General features: G+C 43.8%; 1 protein-coding gene across 4 annotated transcripts; it reads right to left on the bottom strand.

Annotated features, from left to right (window-relative positions):
- Window positions 1-5,563: 5,563 nt before the first annotated feature.
- Window positions 5,564-11,321, bottom strand: CALCA (calcitonin related polypeptide alpha). 4 transcript variants are annotated; one of them, XR_003115663.1, is made up of 6 exons: window positions 11,211-11,246; window positions 10,014-10,108; window positions 8,842-8,979; window positions 7,718-7,889; window positions 6,565-6,745; window positions 5,565-5,996 (listed from the first exon to the last, which is right to left on the bottom strand). XR_003115663.1 is itself a non-coding variant. In XM_025357286.1 (5 exons), exons 2-4 carry the CDS (start codon window positions 10,097-10,099, stop codon window positions 6,574-6,576), a joined length of 396 nt encoding a protein of 131 aa, XP_025213071.1. In that variant the 5' UTR covers window positions 10,100-10,108; window positions 11,187-11,246; the 3' UTR covers window positions 5,564-5,996; window positions 6,565-6,573. The 4 variants fall into 4 exon arrangements, 3 of the variants coding, with proteins under 3 accessions (XP_025213071.1, XP_025213072.1, XP_025213070.1); XM_025357286.1 differs by lacking the exon at window positions 7,718-7,889 and having other exon boundaries at window positions 5,564-5,996; window positions 11,187-11,246; XM_025357287.1 differs by lacking the exons at window positions 5,565-5,996; window positions 6,565-6,745 and having other exon boundaries at window positions 7,391-7,889; window positions 11,211-11,321.
- Window positions 11,322-11,852: the final 531 nt, after the last annotated feature.

Raw genomic sequence — 11,852 nt, 5'->3', positions numbered from 1 at the left:
TTACTAAATCAAAGAAGGAAAGCCATAAGATAATCTTGTTAGATACCTTGTTTTGATAAAATTTAATATCCATCTATGATTTAAAAACATTTCTTAGTACTTTCTTAAGATGATAAAAAATCTCCCTCTGAATTCAACAGCTTTCATCTTCAAGGATGCCTGCTATTACCATTTCTACTTCAACATTGTTCAAGAAGCTCTAGTTGATGCACTATGAACAAAACTATGAAATAAGATTTATTGTTTTTCATAGATAATATAATTATCTACCTGGGAAACCCAATCCCAGTCAAAATACAAATAGTATTTTTAAAAATTGAAAATTATTCTACCTTCCGGAAGAGTAAATGTGTGAAAATTGTCAAGAGCATTTTGAAAAAGATGGGTATGGGGGTTTTTTCCTTTCCTAGCTACTAAGCTGTGATACTAGTACACAGATGTATCAATGCAAGAGAAAAACAAGAAGGCCAGAAGATGATCAGTATATGATACATTTGATATTTCAAATAAATTAAGGACAATTTGATTTATTTAATAAATAATATTAGGACAGAAGACATAATCTGATAATTAATAAAATCTTTCACCTCTTTGTGAGTGTAACCACTATATGATTTTTGAGATCTGCCATATTGTCAGGGGGTATTTGCCAAGCCAACTTGGAACCACGCATAAGGGAGGTGATTCTAGAATCCTATTGCTTTTTGAGAAGGGTGCATTAATTATCTATCAATAATTTTTCAGTAATTACATAATTTGAGGCTGTATTGTTGAGTGCATGTTTTCATGATAAATATATCTTCTTGCTCTGCTGTTCTTTTTCTATATGGCATATTTCTTATTCCGCAAACCATTTTTTTTGCCTTGAATTCTATTTTGACCATATATTAAGAAGTTGTCACAACTTGTTTTTTATATTTGTCTTATATATCTTTCATTACCTTTTGATTTTAATCCATCTGAATCTTTTTGTTCTAAAAGTTTCCTTTGTGGAATAAACATTGCTGGATCCTTTAAAAGTGCAACCTAATAGCCTTGGTGTTTAAATTGTTGAGTTTAACTAATTTGAAATTATTTTAAAGCCATCTAAGTGTTTATTATTGCCGTCATTTTTCACATGGTGCATCCACTATACATTCCCTGGGGTGTTTTGTTTTTCTACTTTGCATTGAATAGAATAGATTTTCTTTGGCTAATTTAAAAGTTATTTATTATTTAAAATTTTTATGATGGTTGCCTTAACTTAAAAAAGGCCCATACTTGTGTTTGTTTATTCCTATTAAACATGAATTATATATGCCATCCACCTATACCAATTACCCAGCTTAGAAAATAAAACCTTAGGAAAGAAAAACCTTGATAGAAGCTGTCTGTGTACTCCTCTTCATGACATTTCCTTTCCATCCCCACACAGTTAATCACTCTTTTGGATATGATATTTATAATCCATATACATGACTTTGTATTTTTACTGTATGTGTATATATCCTTAACTTATGTATAATATTGTTACATATGCTTTAATCTCAAAATAAATGGCATTACCTGATATGCATCCTTGCAACTTACCTTATTTTACACTTATCATTGTTTGAAATTTATCCAAAGTTGATACATATATTTATATTCAGTGCTGTGTAATGTATTGTGCATGTCCATTATACAAATAAACCACAATTAGTTTATCTAAGGTATATGTTATTCAGTTTCAGCAACAGGAGGCTGGAACAGAGATGAGACAAACATCCTTTAAGATGATTTTGAGAAGACAGAGTGAAAATGGTTAGCAAAATAAATTAGTAAAAAGAAGTTAACAAACCTGCATGTTGTGCACATGTACCCTAGAACTTAAAGTATAATAATAATAATAATAATAATAGAAATAAGTAAATTTGTCAAGTTGGACGATCATCAAATTTACCTAGAACTCAACAAGAGGAAAAGCAAACTGTGGCAACAAAAATGATTTTATCCACTAATGCCCCTGAATTAATCTGCTCAGGCTGCCATAAGAGAATGCCACAGACTGACTGGCTTAACAAAAGAAGTTTATTTTCTCATAGTTTTGGAGGCTGGAAGCTCAAAATCAAGGTGCCATTAAGATTGGTGTCTAGGGTGGCCTCTCTTTCTGGCTTGTAGATGGCTGCCTTCTCACTGTGTCTTCACCTGGCCTTCTGCTCTGTGTGCACATGCATGAAGAGAGAGAGAAGGCTCTCTTGTGTCTCTTTCTCCTCTTATAAGGACACCAGTCTTATCAGATTAGGGCCCTACCCTTATGAGCTTTATAATCTTAATTACATCCTTAAAGGCCCTATCTCCAAATGCCATTAGGTCTTGAGTTAGGTCTTCAACGTATAAATTTGGGAGGACATTGGGAGTTAAGTCTTCAACATATAAATTTTGGGAGGACACAACTTAATCCATAACATCCCCAAATACTATGAATCACTTGATTATTGCCACAATACTGCATAAAAGCAAACTTAATTTCAGTGGCTTATAATAACAAATACTTGTTTTTCTTGCTTATGGGTTTGTGGGTTGATTTGGATGAGGTTGATCTCAGCTAGTGGGGTATGGAACCAGACTGTAGGCCAGGTTTAGGTCCACGTGTCTTGTCTTGGAGTCCAGGCTAATAAGGCAAAGAATACTGCTATGATTTGAATATGTCCTTCAAATTTCATATGTTGGAAACTTAATCACCAAATTAATTTGTGGATTGGCAATGGGGCCTTTGAGGGGAAATTATGATTAGAGGGTCATCAGGGTGGAATACACATGATGGGACTGGTGGCTTTATGAGCAGATGAAGAGAGACCTGAGCTGGCACACACTCTTGCCCTCTTACCATGTGATGCCCTCCACCATATTATTACATAGCAAAATGGCCCTCACCAGATGCTTGCAGGCACCATTCTCTTGACTTCCTAGCCTGTAGAACTATGAAAAATAATTTTTTTCTTTATAAATTACCATCTGTTTTATTTTATTAAGCAATGCGAAATGGACTAAGATAGATATCTAGGGCATGTTCTTTTCATGGTGATGGCAGAAGCACAAAAGCCCAAAAGCCAACCACATAAACATATTTCAAGCCTCTGCTTGCACCATGTCTACTATAGCCCATTTGCCAAAACAAACCACATGGACAAGCCCAGAGTCATGAGGCAGAGAAGTCAACTTCTCTCCCTGTGGCAACTTCTACCCATGGCGAACCAACTATGAGATCATGGCAATAACAAGGGTTTATAATACTACGAAAGTATAGTGAAGAACTGGGAGCAATAATTCAGTCAGTCACAGCATATATACTGAGGCTCTGATTGTTTGGGATGAGCCTTAAGTGGTATTAAAAGACGTTCTTTCTCTGTAGTGTCCTATGGGGTTATGAGCAGTAAAGACTGATGATGCATCCACACCAAAAGTCATCGTTTCTTCATTTTGTGCTTTGATTGTCTTATGCACTTCTTACATATTTTCTTAGGTTCCTGATCCAGTGACCTCTGTGTTTTATTTGAGGATTAAAATTAACCACCCCCTTTTACTCTATGAACTCTGGGTCATTTGAGAAATATCCACAAGGTCTTTGTGTGAATTCAATATAGTATTAACTTCATTCTTGGTGAAGGTGTTCTGGACCAAAGACTGAAATAGTATTCTTGCTATTTCTCCTCTTGATTGTGAAGTTACCTATCCACTTGTAGGTATCAAACCTAGAGAGCACCCTCCTGCTTTGTTCACTGCATGGGAAGAAGAAAAGCTGGTCAGAATTAATCATATGGAGGAGGAATATGGGGTTAAAAGTGTGTCCAAACAAAAGAAATAGTCTGTATAAAAGTCTTGAGGCAGGAAACAGAGTTACTGACTAACTGATGGCCACTGCAGTCTTCAGGCTGTTGAACAATTTACTATCCAGACGTGATTGTTAAACCTTAAGGCCCTTGGAGAGTTTGGTATGAAGAAAAATAGGTCCAAAAAAGAGCTGACCACAAAAGTAAAAGAGAAGAAGACTTTAGTTCATTCATTCACTCTTTCATTCAATAAGTATTTGTAGAGTGCTACCTTGTGCCAGGCACACTGTTCAGCATTTGGGGATATGGTAATTAACAAAATAACCATATCCCTGACCATGTGAATCTTATACTTATGTCTGGAAGGGATATAAATAACAAACAAAATAAATAAACAAAACATATAATATGGTAGAAGGTAATAAACAGTAAGGAGAAAAAAATTAAACAAAGAAGAGGGCTAGGGTATGTTGTTAGTGGGAGTGGGGTGCAATTTCAGAAAGAATGGTCAGGATAGGTGACATCTGAGACATAATTGGAGGAGATGAGGGCTGTGGATGAAGAGTGTTCTTTACAGGGTACGAGTGCTGGTTGAGTGCTGGGAGATAGAAGTTGAGGAATACTAAGAGGACCAGTGTGTGGGAGAGTAGGAGATGAGGTCAGGTAGGTAATGGGAGTGGTGGTGAGAGGAGAGAAAGGGAAGATCAATTTGGCCTGCAATGCTTCAGGTGTTTGCTCATGAGATGAGGAGTCACTGGGATGCTTTGAGCATAGGAGAGACACGGTGTGATCTACCTTTTACAGTCACAGTGGGTTACTGTGTTGAGTACAGACTGGAGGAGAGAAGGGGCATAATTCTATATGGTCCTGAGAGAATAGAGTCAGTGGGTAGAAGGGGCTGACTTTTCTAACCACTAGCTAACTAGCTAACTAACTAACTAATAACTAACCTTAGTTAGCTGACTACCACCAGTGAAACTGGCTGCCAACTCACCTTGGGAGGTACACTCAGCAATTTGTCACTCGTGGTCCCAAAGGATGCTATGGTTGTTGATACTGGGTAATTCCTACCTTGAATAAGGAAGGCATCAGACTCTATGACATTCTGGATTCCTTCCAATACTGAGAGTCCTTGATTCTATAGCATGTACCACCTCAATCTCCCCCGCTAGAATGTAAGCCCATAAGCACAGGGAGTTTTGTCTGTTCTGTTCAGTTCATTGCTCTACTCCCAGTGCCTAGAATAGTGCCTAGCATATAGCAGGCACTCAATAAGTATTTGTGAAGTGTATGAATGTCTCTGTTAAACCTATGGCTGGACCTTGAGCAAGACGTTTCTCTGAACCTCACAGAATAAAAAAGTTGGGTTGAATGGCATTGATGACCTTTCTAGGCTGGCCAGTCTGTGATCCCCATTTTAGGCTCTGAGTCATTGTTTCTAAGGCAAGCTAAGGGGTGCATGAAGAGGTTCTTATATGGAGGAAAGACAGGGATGGATAAAGGCAAACCTGCATGAAGGAGGAGCACATGGGTAACTTCTGAGGCTGGAGACCAGGGCACCCTCTGAAAATAAATATGAATTGTTTTCTTTGACATGCACAGGGCTCTAATTCCAATAGGGGATGCTTCACTAGAAACTGAGGGTACAAGACACTAGGGATCCATCCTGGGCATGTTGTCTTTGTGCTAAGTGAGTCAGCTTGGTCAACAGAGTGCTCATAGGCCCCGAAACTCTCCTGGGACAAATAGCATAAATAGCAGCAGAGATTCCATTGAAGGGTATAGAAAATACGTTTTTAATTTTGATAGAGTTCACAAATTACAGCATTGACGTTTCTTTAAACAAATACTTCTGTCAAAGCACAGCATTACCATGTGTCCCCAGATGCCCAAGAGGCAGTGATTTCACGTCCCCCTGAGGTTTAGCAGAGCCACCAATGTCAACAGGATGGCTGACGGGGCCTAGATTTGCTACCAGATAAGCCAGTGAGACATGCTGTCAGATTTATAGTTACATAATCAAGTATTTAAAAAGATGCACAATAGGTAACTGCAATGAGCTTGTTCTGCGTTTAGCAATAGTTCCTTTCAAACAAAGAAGATAGTTTTTAGTATCAAGAAGGATGCCTGTATGTATGTCTTCCACGAGCCTTTCCTACAAATTGCTTTCATTACACAATAAAAGGAGTTCAGCTTCACTGTGACCTAGGAGGAATAACAGCCAGAATTTAGTTACTGGTAAATTGTCAGACTCAACATCTATTATCTCACTTACTCTTTATAGTAATGCTTGGAGGTAGATACTATTGTAGTCCTCAATTTACAGATGGAGAAACTGAGGCTTGGAGAGAGTTAAGTAACCAGTTCATGGTCATATAGCTGGTAAAGGGCAGATACAGTTCTTGAACTCAAGTCTGTGCACTTAATTTGGAGGTACATGATATAGTAATGTATACTCTAAAATGATAGTGCCATTATCTTTCAAAGTCAAATGCTAGAATTGTCAAAATTATAAGTGTCAAAGAGCAGTGTTTTAAATAAACAGGATCTATATTTCTTGGTCTGATGATCTCAGGGTTACAAGGAGAGACTGAAAAAACAGAGATTAATCAAAATTCTAGGGTTTTAGCTATTGGAACTCAGACACTGGTGTGGGTACCTTCCCTTATGGATTTTTTTAAACCACATGGTCTCAGGGAGGCTCAGAGGGTGAAATACACCCCTGTAAAAGCCAGTCATTCATCTTCCCATCCCATCATACAAGGGCAGTCACCTTCTTGAGTCATTCAGCTGCCCAGTCTTGAAGGTCCCTGCGGCGCCTGCCGAAGGCTTTGGAACCCACATTGGTGGGCACAAAGTTGTTCTTCACCACACCCCCTGATCTGCTCAGCAAGCCTGCCAGCCGATGAGTCACACAGGTGGCAGTGTCACAGGCTCTCTTCTGGGCAGTGATTCTGATTTGCAGGATGGAGAAAGAAGAGAAGATCTGTGAGTGGGAGGCTGGGAGAGAGGTCAGCCTCATGGGACCTTCACGGTAAAGTTCCTGTGCTGAAAGGCACCAATTAACTTTAAGTGTTTCTCCCAAACACAATTATCAGAGCAGAAAATCACAAGGCCATTAGGGAAAATGCCATGATCACGCCCCATAGATATTCCCAGGGCTGTCAGAAAACCCAAAGGTGACTCTGGATGACTGGCTATGGAATATGGAGCAGTAACAACCAATCTTTCCTGTATAAACTAACTAAAAATTAAAGCGGAGGTTTATGACACTGGAGTGAATTATGGCCCTACACCCAGCCCCATTCACAAAGGACTATAAAATCTATACCCCACTCATGGGCACCAAATACCCCTTCTTAGGAAAATAAAAAATTCCTCAGTCTTACCTGGAAGATGAGTGGAGTTTGCAGCATCAAATCCTAGAGGTACTTACCTGCTCCTTAGGACTCCTGTTCTTGCTGCTTGAGCTTGGTCAGAGGGACCACCCACCATATCCTCTGTCCAGCTAGCCTAGGGTTAAGGCTATTTCTAAGCATAGGTCTTAGACACTATGAAGCCTGGGACATAGATCAGAGCAATGACCAGCACAGCTCAGATCTTTGGGGAAAAATAGTTTTATTCCTCAAATGATCAGTACATTCAGAAGCAGGACAGAGGAGCTCTCATGACATCTCTGGGGGACTCAAAGCAGCCCTTACTTTGTGGTATTTTCCCGGGTGATTCTCGTCCAGCCTGTGAGTCCTTTTCTTTTTCCTCCCGTCTGAAGCTTGAGACATCCTCTGCCACAAGGAAAGCCACCAATACCAGCCCAAAGAGCCACAACAGAGGAACTAAACCACATGCATCAAGTTATAGGAAGGACGCAAGAAGGGAAATTAGGAAGGAGAGGGAGGAGTTTAGTTGGCATCCTGGGGCATGCTAACATAACGGCGATGGTTTCTCTCCAAGTCGCTGGACATATCCCTTTTCTTTCCAGGTGCTCCAACCCCAATTGCAGTTTGGGGGAACGTGTGAAACTTGTTGAAGTCCTGCGTGTATGTGCCCAGCATGCAAGTACTCAGATTACCGCACCGCTTAGATCTGGGGCTGTCCAGGCTGCAGGGAAGAGACATGCCAGACAGTACCATGCACCAGAATCTGTCCCCATGGGCAGTCACTTAGAAGGTTAGACCAGGCAGGGGACCCTCTGAGTGGGAGCAGGAGGGGCAGGCAGGAGAGCAGCTCACTTATCCTTCCTTAGGACAGCTCAGATGTGCAGTGGGCCAGGGCAGTGCAGGGAAGGGCTAGATGGGGAAGGATGATCTTTTCTGGCATTCCACATGCTGTTCAGTCCTTCATGCTTGACAGAGGGGTTCTCAGGGCAGATGCAGGAGCAATACATGCCTCTGCCTGAGCAGTGCTGGGGCCAGGCCAGGGGATGGTCTCTGCTCAGGCTCAAGGTACACAGGGATGTGTGTACACAGGATCTGGGGAAGGGTGCTCTCCCTGGCTTCCTGATAACATGCACATCTCCACAGATGCCACACATTTAAAGGCTTGACCTACCTCAGACACTGCTCTATCTGTCCCCATCCCCTGCAAGGGCCTTACCTTCACCTTGCAAATGTGAAATGAAGGCTCCTTATAGGTGTGAAAGAATGTCATATGCAGATTAACAAGATGGATCCAAATTTTTAGAATTTCCTGAGATATATTATGTCTATCCCTGACTTCACCCTTACTAGTGTTAACTCAACCAGTGCTGGGAGGTCTCCCAGTACTGCAAGAACAATTACCACAGTGAGCGATTCCACACCTCTCCATTTCATTTCCTAAGAACTTTCAGAAACGGAGCCTTTTATTGTGTCTAACCGCAGTTCAGTTCCTCCAGCCGCACTGGCACCTCTGTCTCCCTTGGAGCCTGAGAACAACCGGGCCCCAGGTCCCGGTGAACAACACAGCCTGTTGGATTCCTGGCCAGTGTGTTCTCTCCTACCGCCTGGGATCCACCTTCCTGGGTATGCTGCGGGGAGAGGAGGCCCTGTGCCGGACGCTTGGGGAGCCTCACCTGGAACCCTCGGTCTCCGGCTCCTGCCCCAGCTCACTGGCCTTCATCTGCACATAGTCCTGCACCAGTGCAGCCAGCAGGAGGCGCGCTTCCTCCTCACTGAGTGTGGCTGGGTCTGGGCTGCTCTCTAGGGCAGACCTGTGAAGGGGAAGCTGACTCAGTGCAGGCTGTCAGCCCCTGCCTGCCCCTCCCCAGGGTAAGCAGCCAGGCTTCCTGGTCTTTGCTTCTTCCCCTGAGAATGTGGCCAGTGGGAGTATTAGGGGACAGGGCACAAGGCCAGTGTCGTTCCCAGGACCCAGGCACTGGTGTGGCCTCCAAGCAGTGGTGTGCTAGAGCCAGTTTGTATAGGCTCGTGAAAGCTGATGGTTAAATTTTCAAGAATTTTGCAAGCTGAGTGCAGCCATTATTAAAAATTAAATGCTAAAACTTACGGTTAGTGCTGAACCTGAAAATAGTTTCAGTTTAATAGATTTATATGTGGGTGAGAAATAGATCAACAGGTAAAATACCAGATTTAACAATAACAAATTTAGTGGCAAACTATTTAACACAATAGGATGCAATTCATTTATCAAATCATGGCGGAATAGGATAAATAGGATGACAAAACATACGAAAGTTTGACTAAAAGCAACAAAAGCATTTTGTGAGACTCAATGGGCCTTATAAAATGTATAATAGGCTGGGTGCGGTGGCTCATGGCTATAATCCCAGCACTTTGGGAGGCCAAGGCAGGCAGATCACCTGAGGTCAGGAGTTTGAGACCAGCCTGGCCAATATGGTGAAACACTACCTCTACTAAAAATATAAAAATTAGGCGGGCAGGGTGGTGGGCGTCTGTAATCCCAGCTACTCGGGAGGCTGAGGCAGGAGAATTGCTTGAACACAGGAGATGGAAGTTGCAGTGAGCCGACACGGTGCCATTGCACTCCAGCATGGGTGACAGAGTGAGACTCCATCTCAAAAAAAATTATAATAAAGAATATTGTCTAAATATTTATCACTACTTATAAATTATGTACTACACATCTTTATATCAGAAAAAATTATATATGTCCACGAGTACATACATTACCCCTGCCCCCAGTCAGTTTTTAAGCATTCAGCACACCACACTTAAGAGGCATGGAATTGTCTGATACCTGTGCGGTTCTGGCTTCAGGCTGTCTTACCTGAATGGTGCTGCATGGAGGCTGCCTGCCTGCAACAGGACCAAGATGCTGAGAGCCAGGAAGGGGGAGAACTTCTGGAAGCCCATGACACCTCTCTGCAAGGGAAGAATGAGGTAAACTACCTGTGCCAGTTCAAAGTTCTAGGAGCCCACAAACCTTGGCTCCTATCCTGCTTTCTGTCTTGCTTCTAACGCCCTGACTTTCTGGCTTCAGACTGGTCATTATATTTCTCTTCTTCTTTGTTTCCTCATCAGCACAGTGGACTCTTCCTCGGAGGTTCAGCAGGCCTCTAGCATGCACAGTTTGACAAAGCTGGAGAAGCAATCCTAGCGGGAGAGCTGAGTGGGGGAGGCCTCAGTCCTACCCTTCTCCCCAAAGCTGCACACATGCATATAAACCTGATAGCCAGGTCTCTGCGGAGGACATGCTCCCAGGCCCCTGTCACAGAAGCTGCTCCCATAAGGAAACCCAGAGCTGTCCTCCTCTTGTGGGGCTTTTGCATACACCGTGGGGGGGGGGGGGGGGGGGGGGGGGGGGGGAGAGATCTGTCCAGAGGGATTGTCTCTACGATTGGAATCTGAGAAATAAAATAATCAATTTTAGTCCTCAGCCGCTCCAGCGCTGACACCTCATCCCCTGCAGGAACGAAATTTTACTCTTAAATTGGGACCCAAGACTTTCTGTCTTTGCTCCCAGAACCTGTGACTGGGGCTTGCAGTTTAGGGCTGCTTGTCCCTCAGTCGTGGGGCCTGTCTGCCACCCATCCACTCTGTTCCAGGTCCTGAACCAATTTCCCTGGGACTGCTAGGCGCAAGACGCCATCCCTGATCGCACCGTCTGCGGAAAGTTACTCTTGCCTCAGTCTCTGTGCTTGGTCCCTGGGGAGCCTGAGTGTCCCGAGACTGGCCCAAGCCTGTGTGCAGAGAGAATAAGACTGGAGTCCGCAGCCGAGCAGGAAGAGCGAGCCTGGGAACTGAGACTGTCTGATCCAACCTAGGGCAGGAGCCGGTATAAATCGCCGACTAACAGAAGCTATCTGATGAAGAGACTAATGGAGAGAGAGGGAGAGGAGGAAAGGGGGAGAGAAACTGACTAATGGAGGGAGAGGGAGAGGAGGAAAGGGGGAGAGAAACTGACTAATGGAGGGAGAGGGAGAGGGAGAGAGAGACATACCTGAGCCAGAATCTCGGGGCTCGCCTGGCAGAAGGTGGCTTGGATCAGAGGCGGTGGCAGCGGCGGCGGCAGCGTACAGCCAGAGCCCTGTGGAAGCGGCGGCGACACTTGGGCTGGGTAGCGTCTCTGATGCCTCCCAGCGCCAGCGACTGCTCTTATTCCCGCCGTTGTGGGTCGGAAAAGTTCAGCCAGTGCACAGCAACCAATGGGCGGAGGGGTCCTTCGCCCCAGCTGGGTTGCGTCACCCTCATGCTTCCGGAACCTGGAGGATCCAGCAGGACGGTCCCACTTGTATTTGCATTGAAGTCATTGATGGAAATGGGCGGGGGGATGGTGGGGCACCAAAAGAAACGCCCTTAAAGTGAGCGGGAATTTGAGGGCAGTTTGACGTCATGGTGAATTTCACCTCTCAGTCCGGCCTGGTTTTGAACCCGCGCCCCACTCCACCCCTGGTTTCGGGATTTGGCGGAAAGGGTCCAGGACTGTAGGGACTCTTCCAACTCTGACCCCAGACCCCTGCCCAAGTGAGATTTTAAAGGCTAATGCCCCTAAGGGTGGGTTCTGGGCCCAAGAAGGCTGACTCCAGTAGCTAGTATTACCCACAGAGGGCCAGGGCTCGTGGGAAACAAGAGAGGGAGCTGGGAGCAAGAACTTTGTTAGGCAGGA

This window comes from Theropithecus gelada, chromosome 14 (genome assembly GCF_003255815.1).
Source record: "Theropithecus gelada isolate Dixy chromosome 14, Tgel_1.0, whole genome shotgun sequence".
Lineage (NCBI taxonomy): Eukaryota > Metazoa > Chordata > Mammalia > Primates > Cercopithecidae > Theropithecus > Theropithecus gelada.
This window is presented reverse-complemented; position numbering and strand designations above follow the sequence as displayed.

Bases quoted from the DNA above. Each gene is read 5' to 3' on its own strand.
- CALCA (XM_025357287.1), bottom strand. From the start codon at position 10,099: ATGGGCTTCCAGAAGTTCTCCCCCTTCCTGGCTCTCAGCATCTTGGTC. The intron at 8,980-10,013 runs GTAAGACAGCCT...TCCCCTTCACAG, and splicing joins CTCCATGCAGCACCATTCAG to GTCTGCCCTAGAGAGCAGCC. The intron at 7,890-8,841 runs GTGAGGCTCCCC...TCTTCCCTGCAG, and splicing joins CCGGAGACCGAGGGTTCCAG to CCTGGACAGCCCCAGATCTA.